This window comes from Xenopus laevis, chromosome 6L, assembly GCF_017654675.1.
Source record: "Xenopus laevis strain J_2021 chromosome 6L, Xenopus_laevis_v10.1, whole genome shotgun sequence".
In the NCBI taxonomy this organism is placed as follows: domain Eukaryota; kingdom Metazoa; phylum Chordata; class Amphibia; order Anura; family Pipidae; genus Xenopus; species Xenopus laevis.
In genome coordinates this window covers 78964222-78981028 of record NC_054381.1, presented here as the reverse complement: position 1 = coordinate 78981028, position 16807 = coordinate 78964222, and the positions used below count along the sequence as shown (strand labels likewise).

The window sequence follows — 16807 nt, the reverse complement described above, 5'->3', positions numbered from 1 at the left end:
ACGTAAAATATATTATGGCTGCTTGAAAAAAGTCACTCCGGTGTTTTTTCTGGAGACGGTAATATTATGGATATTTAGACAGAATGTGAACAAGGTCACACAGCTAGATGGCGGGTTGAAGAAAACAGTGTGCAAATAATGCCTACAAGGTCAACGTATACACTACTACAGCGGTGGATACGGATTACGTAAAATATATTATGGCTGCTTGAAAAAAGTCACTCCGGTGTTTTTTCTGGAGACGGTAATATTATGGATATTTAGACAGAATGTGAACAAGGTCACACAGCTAGATGGCGGGTTGAAGAAAACAGTGTGCAAATAATGCCTACAGGGCAAATAATGCCTAAAAGGTCAACTTATACACTACTACAGCGGTAGTAAAATAAAAAAAAGTAAAATAAAAAAAAAATGAATATTAAAAAAAAAAAATTAAAGTTGGTGCTGCTGAACTACTAGGAGCAGCAGATTAGCACACCAGTCCCACTCCCCAACACTGCTAGACTAATAGCACTGGGCTCTTATAGTAGTAGTAGTAGTAGTAGTAGTAAAACAACAAAAAAATAAATAAAAGCAGTCCTTACAAGGACTACTGTTATTGCAGCAGTCAGCAGATGAGATCAGAAGCAGGACAGCTGCCCACTGCAGCTACATACAGAGCACTGCAGTAGAAGGTAGATTACTAGCCAGCAAAGCTACCTAAGCTTAAATGTCCCTCAAACCCCTGCAGACTTCTGTCCCTCCAATAACAGAGCAGTATCAAAACGATTACTAGCCAGCAAACTTTCAACTGTCCCTGAAATCACTAACAGGCAGCAGCTCTCTCCCTACACTATCTCTTCAGCACACACAGGCAGAGTGAAAAAACGCTGCAGGGCTTCGGTTTTTATAGGGAAGGGGAGTGGTCCAGGGGAGAGCTTCCTGATTGGCTGCCATGTACCTGCTGGTCTGGGGTGAGAGGGCAAAAAAAAGCGCCAACAATGGCGAACCCAAAATGGCGAACGTCGCGCGACGTTCGCGAACTTCCGGCGAGCGCGAACACCCGATGTTCGCGCGAACAAGTTCGCCGGCGAACAGTTCGCGACATCTCTAGTCTTCTGCTCCTGCCGATACTCCCATTGGGATGGCATTTGTACCCTCTGAGCTTCGTCTGCCTATCCTGCAACAGATTCATTGTTCCTGGCAGGCTGGACATCCTGGTCCAGAAAAGACTCTAGAGTTATTACGACGCCTTGTTTGTTGGCCAACTATTCGTAAAGATGTCAAAGACTTTGTGGCTGCCTGCACCATTTGTGCCACTTCCAAAGCTAGCCATTCTCACCCTTGTGGATTATTATAACCTTTACCCATCCCCTCTCGCCCATGGACTCACTTAGCAATGGACTTTATTGTTGAGTTACCACACTCAAAAGGGGACACTGTGATCTGGGTGGTTATTGACCGCCTTAGTAAAATGGCGCATTTCATTCCCCTGCGAAAACAAATAGTCTCTGACAGAGGATCCCAGTTTGTATCCAGATTCTGGCGCTCCTTATGCAAAGCTTTGGGTATCTCTCTCCAATTCTCTTCTGCCTATCACCCTAAAACGAATGGGGCTGCGGAACGTGTGAACCAGCTCTTGTGCAGTTTTTAAGGAATCATGTTTCCCTCTGTCAAGATGATTGGTCCGACCTCCTCCCTTGGGCGGAATTCACCCATAACAATGCTAGATCTCCTTTCTTGTCTGCGTATGGTCAACATCTGCAAGCATTTCCACAGGACTTTCTACTATCTGAAGTTCCAGCCACAGATGATCATGCGGCTCATATGTCTGCCATTTGGGCGGCAACCAAATCTAATCTGGAATAAAGTGCTCTGGTGCATAAGACTTTTGCAGATCGCAGAAGGAGATCTTCTCCACCGTATAAAGTTGGAGATAAAGTGTGGTTCTCTTCTAAAAACATCCGTTTAAAGATTCCTTCTCCCAAATTGGGTCCAAAGTTCATTGGTCCTTTTACCATCTCAGAGATTATCAACCCTGTGGCTGTTCGGCTTCAACTTCCCCTGGAGATGCGAGTTCCTAATGTATTTCATGTACTGTATCACTGGTGAAACCAGTTGTTTTCAACCGTTTCTGTTCTGATCAAGTTCCGCCTTTTGCCATCCCCGTACACAGCCAGCTAGAGTATGAAGTAGAAAAGATCTTAGTTTCCAGACTCTCCAGGGGACCTCTCCAATTCCTCATCAAGTGGATGAAGAATGCTCGTTGGAGAAACACTCGGATGTACATGCCCCTCGCTTAGTAAAATAATTCTACAGGCAATTTCCCCTGAAACCCAGTCTTGGTGGTCCAGTGGCCCCCCGTGGGGGGGGTACTGTCAGGGGCCCTGCTGATGCCGCGCGTCTTCTCCCAGCGGCGCAAGATCCAAAATGAAGGCGCCCATGGCCGACATCAGCGCGCCGCTTCTGACGCTGGGCTCTGCGCCAGTGCTGAAATGGCGCCAAATTCATAATAAAAGAGTGCCCAGTACACCTAATCACTGCCCAAGTATAGGAACCATTTGTTACATTGTTCCTGGGTATTCTTGTTCCCATTTATATTGCCTTGATTTTGACTCTTGCCTGGACTTTGAATCTGCTGTATTCTGCCTGCCTTCTGAACTGCTGCCTGTGACTTGACCACAATTTCCTGTTTAACCCTTGCTTGTACTCTGTACTGGAACTTTGTCCCTGAAAGCTTCCTCCTTAGTCCTGACTCTCCCTTAGGGAGCCGATAGGCCCCCCTGACATTCAGAGATCTTTTAAAATGTGCCCACAGGTTATACTTCCTTCCTTCTCTATCCTCCATCTCTCCTTTCCTCTCTTCTCTCCTTTCTAATTGGCCAAAACCATCTCCATTGTCATACTGTTTCTATGCCATTGACCAAAATGGGGAATGGTTCTGATTGGCTGACAAGTTAAACAGGCTTTTAGTTGGACCAGCTAATTTCTCTAGATGTTCTTTTTTACCAATAACAACTTTACAAACAGTTCCTCTTTGAAATGTAAAAGACCCTCTCCAGATGGTTTATCTGGGTATTTAGTTGTCACCCACCTGTTTGCATATCAGTTAGGAAATTATGCTGTTTGGGTCATAAAAGCTCAGGGTATATACTACCTAACTGGGGGTTCATTACAATTCTTTGAAGTAGGCAGGAACTAAGAAATGTGTATTTATATATACATAGGTCTACATATATAACTACACTCCCACACTTGGATCAGTTCTACTCAGAATTGATCCACAACATATTCAAACATTTTTAAATTAATGAATAACATGATGTCATTATGTTATAAGGAATGCTAAACCAAGGCTCTAAAAAAATGCTACTAAAACTGGTTACATATCCCTTCTCCTGCTCTTTCTGTTCCCTTGTTTAGGATAAATAAGGTACCAAATACTTTCACAACACTCTAGTCCACCCCTCATGACACAGCAGGCATGCAGACATGCAGGCAGCAATGTAATCTTTGAAAGAGCACAGGTCCTTGCGCACATGATGGAGACGGGGTACTAATTGTGAAAAAATTGCATATTGCTCCTGTTTTTCACACTTTCCACCCATCCCTGTCAATTGTAAATTAGTTCTTTAGTATATCATGCCCCTAAAACTTACTGTGGCCCATTTATTACAAGGGGCTCAGCATATTACTTGCACAGTTGCATGCACTTTAAACATTGTGGGTAACATATGAGACACAAAGCAAAGGGCTATGCTCGTAATTCTCCCCATAGTGCACAGTTATTTCCCAGTATTTAGCAGTCAGCTCAGTTTTTTTATTTTTTATTTTTAAGATTTTTTTCTGCTGTATTAAACTATGCATCGGTTTTGTGACAAATTTTAGTTTGTGAAAGCAAATACCTTGTCAGGGTAATCTGAAAACTCTGATATCCAGCGATATTTGAAGCCAATCTAGTCAAGCTCTGCTTCCCAGATCCTCCAACACCGACGAGCAATGCATTACCTTGTGGGGTTCTAATAATTCGTGAGATTTTAACTAGATGTATCATTGCATCCTGAAAAGACAAAATACGAAGCTGATCAGAAATATATAAATAATATATAAATATATAGTGAGTAATAGCAACATTTAATAAAAGGACACAGTTTTAGGGACGGTGATCAGTTTCTTACAATGCAGGGTTTAGATTCCATTTAGTAATGTGTAGCTCTAGTATTATCATTCAACCCTGTCTTTACAATACTGCAGCATAATCATGGCTATATATGGTTATAGAGAATGTAGAATGTGTGATTTCACTTGTGTGTGATGTACAATGTGTGATTTCCCTTTTTCACAGTGACAGGCAGCACAGAAGGGTACTAGGCTGGTATACGCTGGGTGAAATATGCATATAGAGAAATGTTACACATTTTCTATGTTGCATTTTCCTGCAGCATTGTACTTTAATACAGAGGAATACCTGAGCTGGCATTGTTTATGGCATCTCTTTACAGGCTATAAGCAAATGTATGAGACTATTCCTGTAGCTTTGACTGTAAAATGTATGACAGATGACATGCCCAGTTATGTTGTATGCCATGATACTAGGTCCCACCCTGTGCTGTCAACTTTTAAAGGGGATATCTGCCCAGAGAATAACAATTCCAAATTGCTCAGAGTGCTCTTCTAAACACACGTCCAATTTTTGGTTTTGATTTAGTACTCCTCTTACACATTCATGATAGTAGTGTAAGAACTCAGAAAAGTACTCTGAGCAAGAAGGGTATATGCCTTCTTAAAGTGTGATGGCACATTGATATGTACAGTATATGTAGCTCACATGAATATTTGTACAATCGCGGTGTTTTAACTCCAAAGTTCCCCACTGACACCAACACAAAGAATTTTCTTAAGAGCTTGTTGCCTGCAAGTAGCCCAGAATAATCTCAGGGGAAAAATCTTCCCGTTTACCATCATCTTAAAAGGATTTTGACACTATAGGTGAGTTATTGGTGACACTGAGGAAAACTGTTGCTAGACATGCAACTAAAAAAGGAAGTCTTCGATTAAACCAAAGACAAGCAATCTTTTGCAAAGTAGACTATGTGGTAAACTGTCTGATCCCTTAAATAAAGAATAAAAAATAATCAAAGTTAACCGGCTAGAATATCATTAGTATTATCATAAGGTCTCATTTGCCATACTCTCTCTCTTCTGGTAAGGCTGGGCCATAGTGTTGATAGCCTAAAGTGTACATGTGTGACTAACAAGTGTAGAACAAATGAGAGATTGTTGCTCCATAACCTGATAAATTAGGCAAAAGTAATTATGTAAAAATATATTTAGAAGTAGCTTTTTACATTCAGTTTATTTTTCTCAATAATTTATTGTGTAGCACATATGAGGTGAGGGCCAGAATATATTTAAATGATGATGTCATGCAAGAAATCTATAAACATCTATTGAAACAGTTAATGGTGGAGAGAGAGAAAAGAAAGAATATGTTACCAGAAAAATAATCTCTTTACCTTTTGCCATTGAACATGTAATAAATGCCAAATGATTGAAACATTATTTCAGCTGAGTTAATAATATCTCTGAAAACACAGTGCAAATGTACAAAAAAAATAATATTATACAAAAAGCACTATATAAAAAATTCCAAATGTGAACAATGTGAAAAAGAAGCAGGTTAATAAATCATAAACAATGCTGAAAACAAGCATAGTAATTCATGCAGGTTTCAATACAGGGTATAGGCTCAGATGTGACAATGTTTAAAATTTCCCACTGTATGTTAGCACACCACAAGGCATAGATGCGTACCCAGAAAGATACAATACTGCTGATAAAATTATGTTAAAATGGTGTTTAACCTTTCAGGAGTATTTTTCTAGAAAATTGAAAAATACTTGGACTCCTAGTCATTTAACACACATATGCATGTGAGAAAATAAGTACATTTGGCTGGAGGCTCACAAAAAAGATGAAAAGGATTTTTGCATGTCTTATCTTGTTACTGCTCAGCTCCTATGCTGTGTAAATACCTCTTGGTTTGACATCTCCAGTGGGTTGTTTAATGGAGAAATTAGGAATTACAGTATGCAGACATGAGCAGATGCACACTGCTGGCAACAGATGACACAGTTGCCATCTGAAAGGCAAGTTCATTGACTTAAAATTATGCTTTTATTGATAAGTATGTATGTATATTATGTTTATTCATATAGGGCTACTTGTGTACACAACACTGTACAGCATATGATTTGGGCTGGGTCAGATATTGATCAAACCTGCTGGAAATACCTATGCCTAAGGAACGTATTGGGCAGTCACCCCTCAGGTGTTTCTATAATCAGAGTTTCCCACGTACCTCAGGTGTTTCTATAATCAGATTTCACATGCACATTCACCTTGAAACTATGTTCACCAAGTGACAATGGTAATCTGACTATTGTTCTTATGGAGAAAAGCACAGTTTCTGTGCATATTAACAGACAGCTTTCCTTGCTCTAGTAAGTGTAAAATAGACCTGGAAATTAAATATAAATTTTACCTTGAAAAACACCAGATCCATTCTTGATCCCCTCACAGCTTCATTATACTGTTGCATGTACAGGTTAAGTCTCTCTGATAGCTGTTCAAATGATGGGATAGGCTCATATACTTTAGGTGCCTCTAAATCTGCATCCTCCGGTTCATCCCCAGTAGCTTCTGGTGCATCCCTCAAGAAGTCCACAAAATAGGATTCTTTTAAAGCATTGCTCATGATCTCTTGTCCATGGTCCTCTAATGCAATCTGTGTGAAAACAGGTAGCAATTTAATCTTGATGCTAAATATTATGACATAATATTAGGTAATATATAATTTATGGATGTAAAGACTGCATCCATCTTATGCTCGAGCCTTCTGCTGTCAATATGATGCTGTAAGCAGTGGCGGATTAAGGACATGTGAGGCCCCTAGGCTACACTTTCCACAAACCACTGTGTAAATATGCTAGTGGTTTAAAGCTTAGGCAATGGCACATGATGCTAGCATATTTACACAGTGATCTGCAATTAACTTCCAAATTATTAACTATCAGTAATAGTAAAATAATTTCTAAAAAAAAAAAACAACCAAATGGTAAGCTTACACTTTGGCATTAGGCATATCATAAAACAAGAAAGAGTACAATAGAGACCTGGTTGAATAAATGTATATCAAAAGCAAATATTGCTTGCACTGTAACTGAGCTGAACACACAATAACAATGAATAGATAGACAGGTAAATTTAAAAAATATATAAAACAATTTATCAATTGAATGTTTTCTTTCGTGCTTTCCTGACAGAAAACTCCTTGATCAGGCTTGTGAAATCCATTTTCTGTAGGACATCACTTTCAATTGACATCAGTGCCAGGTGATTCAGCCTACTCTGTTGCGTTGTTGACCTTAGTTTGTTTTTTATAAGTGACAGTTTTGAGAATGAACGCTCACCACTTGCATTTGTTACAGGTAATGTCATGAAGAGCCGAAGAGCAATATCAACATTCGGAAAAACAGACAGCAATTTCTTCTGCCTTATTAACTGTAGTAGGCCCCTTGCTGCTGTTGTTTCATGTCCTTGCAAAAATTCTCTCAACTGAAATATTTTATTGGCAAAATCATCTTCCAAATCATCTGTATATTTTTTTTGAAGATTAGTAGCTAGTATATGAAGATCATCAGAAGAAACAGAAGAAATGTTGTTTAAGAATCCAAATGTGTGATTTATACCACTGTAGGACTGGTACCTCCGGTCCATTTCGTCAACAAATCGATCAATTACAGCTAAGAAAACACATGTTCTGAACCTCTCTCTGCCTTTCTGTATGCACTCTGTCTCTGCTGCTTCATCTGAATGTTTTTTTCTTTTTCTCTGCCGCTGTTTATCCACTTTATACTGTTGGGAAACTGAAGAAGAAATTTCTTTTGCTTCTTTCTCAAAGTTGTCGAATTCTTCACGTAAACCAGCCACATAACCCTTCAATGACCTGACCAAATCAGTTGCATTTCATAAATCCAAGTCAACTGCCTGCAAAGCAGTATTTGTTTTGTGAAATCGGCTCAATATGTTGTTCCACATAACACAAACAAATGCATTTTCCAGTTTTTCCATTTTTTTACAGAGTGACTTAGCCTCATCACGAGTTGGTAGATTCTGGTTAAGGTCATCTGCTATGTTGTTCAATGATTCATGAATGTTGGCGTAATTCACGGTTAGTGCTTTGGTGGCTTGTGCATGTGCTGACCATCTGGTGTTGCAAAGGGTTTTTAATGTCTCTATTCTGTTGTTGATATTTGGCTGTAATCCTGCTGTAATTATATGCCAACGGGCGCAAGACTTTGTTGAAAAATCTCGAAGCAACAGTTCACACAATTTGAATTTGAATGTTGGCGTAATTCACGGTTAGTGCTTTGGTGGCTTGTGCATGTGCTGACCATCTGGTGTCGCAAAGGGTTTTTAATGTCTCTATTCTGTTGTTGATATTTGGCTGTAATCCTGCTGTAATTATATGCCAACGGGCGCAAGACTTTGTTGAAAAATCTCGAAGCAACAGTTCACACAATTTGCCCCAATAAATTTAGGGTATGTGCAGCACATGGTACCCATTCAACTAAAGGATTATGCTCTTTGATACGTGCTTGCAGACCGTTATAAGCACCTGACATATTGGCTGCGTTGTCATAACACTGCCCACGGCAATTTCTAATATCAAGTCCCATGTCATCTAACGTTGTAAGTACTGAATGAAAAAGTGACTCTCCTGTGTGACTTAGAATTGGAAGAAATTTAAGAAAACTTTCTTCAATGCATCCATCCAGTGATACATATCTTACTATGAATGTTAGCTGGTCTGTATGTGTCACATCAGGGGTTGAATCGACAATAATTGAAAAGTACTTTGCAATTTTTATTTGATCGATAATATCGCTAACTATGCGTTCTCCCATCAGTTCAATAAATTCTAAACATGTGGTTGATGAAAGGTATGAGGGCTTTCCCTTGGCAGCATTCCCAAATTTTTCTATATGTTTCTTAAGGAAGGGGTCAAACTCGCTGATTACTTCAAGGACACCCATAAAGTTCCCGTTATCAGGATGCCCAAACATTTCACTGTGTCCCCTAAAAGGTAGTCCTCGCTCTGCCAAAAATTTAACTACGACCACCACCCTTTTTAAAACATTTGTCCAATATTCATATTCACTCTCAAATTGTTTTTTAAGTTCTGAATCTATTTGACTGCCAGTGTCACTCTTGGCAGACCGAGCAACATAAGAAAATAATGACTTTCTGTGGTTCTCTGAACCTTCATGTTCAGCCAAGCGAACAGATACATTCTTCCAATCACTGTAACCTGTTGTCAAAGAGGAATGGCTGTCTCTATCACCAAACAATTTACAAGCAAAACAGTAAATGTTACCTGTTGAAGTGGAATATAACAGCCAATCTCTAGAAACACATTCCCCATTTGCTAGTTTAAGTTTGAAAAGTGTTTTAGAGAAGTACCTCTTTTGATGTTTTTGAAATCTTTCTGATGCTGCAAAATCTGCATCTTTGTTTTGACATAACTCTGGGCCCATTTTGGTCCAGTATGCCCTCAATTGTTCATCGACTTTACCCCAGCATGCAGGGTCTGATCCTGTTGCTTCCAGTCTTAGATTTGGTACGATAGACACAACAGTCACTGCCACATCTGGATCAGCGCATGTTGGGTTGTTGGTAGAAACAAAGGGTGTTTCAGTTGTCAGTGATGCTGACAAAAGTTAATTTGTCGATACATCACCGTCAGAGGACTCAGAGCAATAATTGTTGACTTGTTTTGTGATCTCTAAAGTAACCGCTCCTTTAGTGGTTAGTTCAAGGCCTGGTTCAGAATGAGTGGATGGAGATCCAGCAGACTGAAAATACCCAGTCAATTTAGGGATGTTCCTAAGCAGGTTCACCTGTTGCTTGTCTTTCAGCCTCTGAGCTTTTCACTTTTGTGCCCCACTAAGGAATTTTATTTCAGACATTTTTGACTAAAACCAACTGTATAACAAACAGCACCACAAGAATAAATAACACAAGTCTCCGTATTTGAATTATTATTTTTTTTTGAAAATCTTTTAATTTTTATTTGAGCCTTTCTGTAGGCCAGGCAGGATGCACCTGCAGCACAGGAGAGTGACACAAATTGTCAAATTGATAGCAAATTGAATTATTATTTTTTTTTGAAAATCTTTTAATTTTTATTTGAGCCTTTCTGTAGGCCGGGCAGGGTGCACCTGCAGCACGGGAGAGTGAAACAAATTGCCAAATTGAATTATTATTTTTTTTGAAAATCTTTTAATTTTTATTTGAGCCTTTCTGTAGGCCAGGCAGGGTGCACCTGCAGCACGGGAGAGTGACAAAAATTGCCAAATTGATAGCAAATTGAATTATTATTTTTTTTTGAAAATCTTTTAATTTTTATTTGAGCCTTTCTGCAGCAGGGTGCACCAGCAGGGCGGGGAGAGTGACACAATAGACAAGGTGCTATCCTGGTCTAAAAGTTAAATATGAAGTGGACCTTTTATTTCACTGTCTGCAGAAATTATTCACTGTCTGCAGAAATTATTTCACTGTTTGCAGAAATTATTCACTGTCTGCAGAAATTATTCAGACTGCAGAAAGTATTCACTGTCTGCAGAAATTATTTTACTGCTTGCAGAAATTATTCAATTTCTGCAGAAATTATTCAGTCTGCAAAAATTATTTCACTGCAGAAATTATTCACTGTCTGCAGAAATTATTCACTGTCTGCAGAAATTATTTCACTGTCTGCAGAAATTATTTCACTGTCTGCAGAAATTATTCAGACTGCAGAAATTATTTCACTGTCTCCAGAAATTATTCACTGCCTGCAGAAATTATTCAGTCTGCAGAAATTATTTTAATGTTTGCAGAAATTATTCACTGTCTGCAGAAATGATTCAGACTGCAGAAATTATTTCACTGTCTGCAGAAATTATTCACTGTCTGCAGAAATGATTTCACTGTCTGCAGAAATTATTCAGACTGCAGAAATTATTCACTGTCTGCAGAAATTATTTTACTGTTTGCAGAAATTATTCACTGTCTGCAGAAATTATTTCACAGTCTGCAGAAATTATTTCACTGTCTGCAGAAATTATTCAGTCTGCAGAAATTATTTCACTGTCTGCAGAAACTATTTCACTGTCTGCAGAAATTATTCAGACTGCAGAAATTATTCACTGTCTGCAGAAATTATTTTACTGTCTGCAGAACTTATTCACTGTCTGCAGAAATTATTTCACTGTCTGCAGAAATTATTCAGACTGCAGAAATTATTCACTGTCTGCAGAAATTATTTTACTGTTTTCAGAAATTATTCACTGCCTGCAGAAATTATTTCACAGTCTGCAGAAATTATTTCACTGTCTGCAGAAATTATTTCACTGTCTGCAGAAATTATTCAGACTGCAGAAATTATTCACTGTCTGCAGAAATTATTTTACTGTTTGCAGAAATTATTTAGTCTGCAGAAATTATTTCACAGTCTGCAGAAATTATTTTACTGTCTGCAGAAATTATTTCACTGTCTGCAGAAATTATTCAGTCTGCAGAAATTATTTCACTGCAGAAATTATTCACTGTCTGTAGAAATTATTCAGTCTGCAGAAATTATTTCACTGCAGAAATTATTCACTGTCTGCAGAAATTATTTCACAGTCTGCAGAAATTATTTCTCTGTGTCTGCAGAAATTATTCACCTGGCTCTACACCAGGCCGGGTGGTGCCCCCTGTGCACTGCTGCGGCCTGAAATTCTGTGCCTGGCTGCGGCCTGTCCTGCCCACTGACTGCTGCAGCAGGACCAGTGCCAGTGGTGCTGGCTAGCCTGGCTGCTAGTGCTACTGGCTGCTGCTGGCCTGGCCAAGTGGCCCCGTGGCCCTGGCCCCCCACCCTCTACTTTCTAGCTAGCTGGCCGCCGGTGCAGCTTAATTTAAGGCTTCTTATTTTTAAGATAATATTCACAAGAAGAGTGACAACCATTCTCAATGTCTAGTCTCTAGAGGCGAGCAACAAGAGCAAGTGAAATTGCAACACAGCAACTGTGATGATGTGACTCGTCTGGTCAGACTGCGCAGTGTGAGCCAGCGCGCCAACTGTTCAACTATATAAAGGCAGACCCCAGGCAGCAAGCAGCAGGGGGCCCGCCCCCGGACTGGACCGGAGGACGGTAAAAAAAAAAATTAAATTCAATTTTTTTTTTAAAGTTCATGGGCCCCCTACCACAATGGGCTCCTAGGCTATAGCCTAGGCTAGCCTAGACGTTAATCCGCCCCTGGCTGTAAGATTTTAAAATAATATCTCTTAAACAAACATAAGATTCTTTATTTCATACAGGTTATCTATTTAGCATTTATTACGTTTTTTCTGTCTGTGGGTCCCTCTATTGGTTAGGTGCCAGGGCAAATGCTTGAGTCTGTTCTATAGTAATGTTTTGTAGTAGCTCTATGCTAAAATAATTGTATAGCTTTTTATACTTTGGGCAAATTAAACCGAATATGCAATGTCTGCAAATGGTTTAAAGTTTTACACTGGAAACCTCTCTCTTACTGGGCAGCTCACAATATGACACCTCTCTACTGGATGCTGACTAACATCAATGAAAAAGTTGTGCTAGGCAAATTAAGTTTGCTCTAAAACATTCAATATAGAGTATGTAATGGCTCATTTATGATCAATAGGTGCAAGAACATAAAATTGCAGTCAGTAAAATGCCATATGCAACATACTTGCACTAGTACATAACAAGCACTGTGAGACAATTTTCCAGTAGCACTGGTGCGAGACATGCATGGCCTGGCATGCTCCAGAGCACCTGACTTGATCAGCAGGCACATACAGCTGTTGTATCTGTAGGTGCTCAGTGTTGCTGCAGCTGAATTGCTTGTACCTGAAAGACAGGAAGGGTGCTTGCCCACATGCCGTCTGCATGTTCTACCAAATTGCAAACAATATTCCCCTATGGAATTTGGTGCAAACCATTGTAGTCATTTGCAGAGAAAACAGTTATTTTGGAATTCTGGAAAAGTATATTGCACCAAGGGTAAAACATTTGAAGAAAATCATCAAACTCTTCCACTTTACATTCCTTTATTATTATTATTTAAATAACAATATACACTTCAGTTCTCAGGTCAATACATTTTTCCCAGCATTGCCTTTTTCTTACCTTATGTATGGTGTTCTCAAACCAGTCTTTATCTTTTTGGTCAATAAACCTGTCTGAAATCACTCTCGAACACTCATGTTGGAAGACAGCAACCATGACGTCAGTACTCTGGCACACTTCTGATGTGATAGTGAGGATGCCTTGCCAAATACGACTCAGATCTCTTAAGTTAAAGATGTAATGAAATTTTGCTGGGGTTGGTAGCATCTGCAATATAAAAATAATGGTTAGAGTGAGGGGGCATGGCTGATTCACCAAATCAGAGCAAACATCACTTGAGCTATGGTAATTATGTTATCTGTTGCTTACATATTTTGTTATTGTCTTAGAGAAGATGAGAATACTCCAACAATATTACCTTTATTTTAGTTGCCTGCCAGATTTTGCGAGTTGTTGGTACCAAAGCGGATGCTAGTTTGCACACTTCAGTAGGAAAGCCTCGCTGCTCACAAAAATATCCTTCTGCCACAGTCCGGAATATTTTGTCAATGGACGAGTTTGATGGCAGTGTACAGTTAAACACAGTGAACTGCCGCTTTAAGCGCTGTGGAATATCATTTCTTCCTCCTCCTGGGTGTATCATGGCTGCTACAAACTGGATATCCACTACATTAGTAAATTCACCAGGTTTTTCCAAATTGTAGAAACCTTTCTGCTCCATTAGCTGCCTTACTATTTCATTGGTGATCTGTTAAAAATCAAATTCTTTATTTTATACAGATTATCCATCATCTACATTTATTTTGTCTAAATATAATTTGGACAATTAGAATATCTACTCAGGGAAGCAGTGGTCTAATGCAGCACAACTAGGATGGCTCTGTTTTGACCATGTGATGATCAGGGAATTTAGAATCTTAGTTTTTGGAGAAATGACTGACAATATACGTTTCTCTTCTGCACAAGAATTTTGTGAAATTCATCAATAAATAGACAGGACAAGTCACTTACAAATGCGACCCAAATTTCCAGGATACTCATGTTGCCATGGTTTTTTTTTCTCACAATACAGAGGATTGTGCCAGAGTTTTAAATAAATGCAGACACCCACAACCAATGTAGTCACACATTAGTACAATAGTGTCTTTGTTGACAAATTGCAATCAAAGTTGCAATCAAAGTTTTCTGGTGGTTCATGCACAGTATGCAATATTACATCCTGGACATCACTCCTTTTGAAGACAGATGTTAATTCCAGTGCTTTTCTTGTGTGCCCTATACTTTTTCATCAAAGTGCAACTAAATAGCAGGTATAGGTGGTGTTCATAAGGGACACTAGAGAGGAATAGTAATTCTTCTCTGCATTACTCATGGGGCCAGTAAAAAAATTATGAAATTAGAGTAAGTGCAGCTTTATAGAAGGGAGGCTACTCAATTTCTTTTGGTTCACTAGATGAATGTGAAATGCTTGTTGCTTGGAGATGTGCAGAAACAATTGTAAGAAATTGACATCTTGATTTAGTTATTTCATATGAAAGCTGTTGTTCAGGGAACTTACATGAAGCCCTGATTATCATAACTAAGGTTTTCCTGTGACTACTAAGGCCTATGTCTGCTGTGGGGACCATAAAACTGATTGTGTATGTGAGAAAACTTGCTCAACAGGATGTAGGCAAGTTGGGGGTTTATCACAGCATCTTGGCAGTTGGGAGGGTTTCTGTGGGGGCAGGTGAGAACCCAGGATAAAGGAACGCTGGACAAATGAGAGGGGGCTGGGCAGCTGAGAGGAGGCAGCTAGAGAGCTGGAGAAGCCAGAGGAGCCTGGGACAAGACAACATGTGAAGAATGAAGACCAGAGGGGAAGGCAGAGATGAAGCCGAACTCTATTCCCCTGCCTTTTTGGTAACAACAATGTAGACTTGTGTAATGTGCAACTGTAAATATTGTAATTATTATTTAGTCTAAGTGTAATCATTTATGTAGAACAATCAATTGATTTATTTCACAATATATCACCTTACTATACGCTCATTGGTGTGGATTCATTGTCTGCTTGCTCAAAAGAACCAAAAACCCTAGTAAGTGGGTTAAGGTATATTATTAATATTGATATAATATTATTAATATTGATATATACTACATAATCTTATAAATATTATATAGTATATATCAATATTAATAATATTATATCAATATTAAAATATACCTTAACCCACTTACTAGGGTTTTTGGTTCTTTTGAGCAAGCAGACAATGAATCCACACCAATGAGCGTATAGTAAGGTGATATATTGTGAAATAAATCAATTGATTGTTCTACATAAATGATTACACTTAGACTAAACAGTAATTACAATATTTACAGTTGCACATTACACAAGTCTACATTGTTGTTACCAAAAAGGCAGGGGAATAGAGTTCGGCTTCATCTCTGCCTTCCCCTCTGGTCTTCATTCTTCACATGTTGTCTTGTCCCAGGCTCCTCTGGCTTCTCCAGCTCTCTAGCTGCCTCCTCTCAGCTGCCCAGCCCCCTCTCATTTGTCCAGCGTTCTTTTATCCTGGGTTCTCACCTGCCCCCACAGAAACCCTCCCAACTGCCAAGATGCTGTGATAAACCCCCAACTTGCCTACATCCTGTTGAGTAAGTTTTCTCACATACACAATCAGTTTTATGGTCCCCACAGCAGACATAGGCCTTAGTAGTCACAGGAAAACCTTTGTTATGATAATCAGGGCTTCATGTAAGTTCCCTGAACAACAGCTTTCATATGAAATAACTAAATCAAGATGGCAATTTCTTACACAATCAGGAGTGGATTGACAGAAGGACTTAATGGATCTGTAAATCCAAGCTCATCAGACAAAAAAAGACCAGCAGAAATTACCTGATCACCCCATTCATTGATTATAGGCATATTAATATCATCAATAAAAACTGTCATTTTCTTTCCTGCTGGTGGCCCATATGTCGTTCCCATTCTTTTATCAATGTAGCTCTCAATGCTCCGTTGAAACATGTTTGGAAGGGTTGCAGAAGAGAAGTTCAAAGACTTGGTGGCATGATATTCAGGATCATATTTACTTGTATAGCTCTTAAGGAAAATAAGGAAAATAGAAAACAATTCCATAATTATGTATAATATTCTGCCCTTTTTATTTGTACAGTAAAATAACAGCAATGATATTTGAAAAATGACATACTGAATGACTTAGCTCCTTTGAACACTGAATCATTTAAGTCCTGGAGGAGCCAGAGTTGAGACATTTTAATGTCAACCCATCACTTCAATGTTGGATGGCCTCAAGCAAAAAGAAATGTGGCAGCTGGTGTTTAGCACAGCATTAGATTCTGATAACTCATATTCACTGTTTCTCAAATGCCTAATTTTCCTTTTGTCAGTCAGATTGCTTCTAGATATACTGTACTGTGGATAATCAGTAGAGCACAACTGCGTCCAAAGAGCACCAGTCACCCTGAATTGGATTGGCTGGTGGGAGCTTTTTTTTTTTTTTTATTAGCCAACCTTTGGTTGAGTAAAAAAAATTCAGGGTGACCGGCTCCCTTTAAGTTAGCCAGTATGTGGCCATCTTTAGCTTCTGCAAACAAAAAAATCACCTTCCGCCTATGTATCCAACTCTTTTACTGTCAAA

At 39.1% G+C, this 16807-nt stretch overlaps 1 protein-coding gene across 5 annotated transcripts in view; it reads right to left on the bottom strand.

Moving 5' to 3' along the window:
- LOC108718513 (dynein heavy chain 5, axonemal) overlaps positions 1 to 16807 on the bottom strand; it is a 379491-nt gene that overhangs the window by 151481 nt on the left and 211203 nt on the right. For all 5 annotated transcript variants that reach the window (XM_041566222.1, XM_041566224.1, XM_041566225.1 and 2 more), the window contains 5 exons: positions 16042 to 16248; positions 13576 to 13905; positions 13218 to 13424; positions 6524 to 6766; positions 3885 to 4039 (listed from right to left, as the gene is read on the bottom strand). In XM_041566222.1, the coding sequence (XP_041422156.1) occupies positions 3885 to 4039; positions 6524 to 6766; positions 13218 to 13424; positions 13576 to 13905; positions 16042 to 16248 (1142 nt within the window). The remainder of the gene's footprint in view (positions 1 to 3884; positions 4040 to 6523; positions 6767 to 13217; positions 13425 to 13575; positions 13906 to 16041; positions 16249 to 16807) is intronic.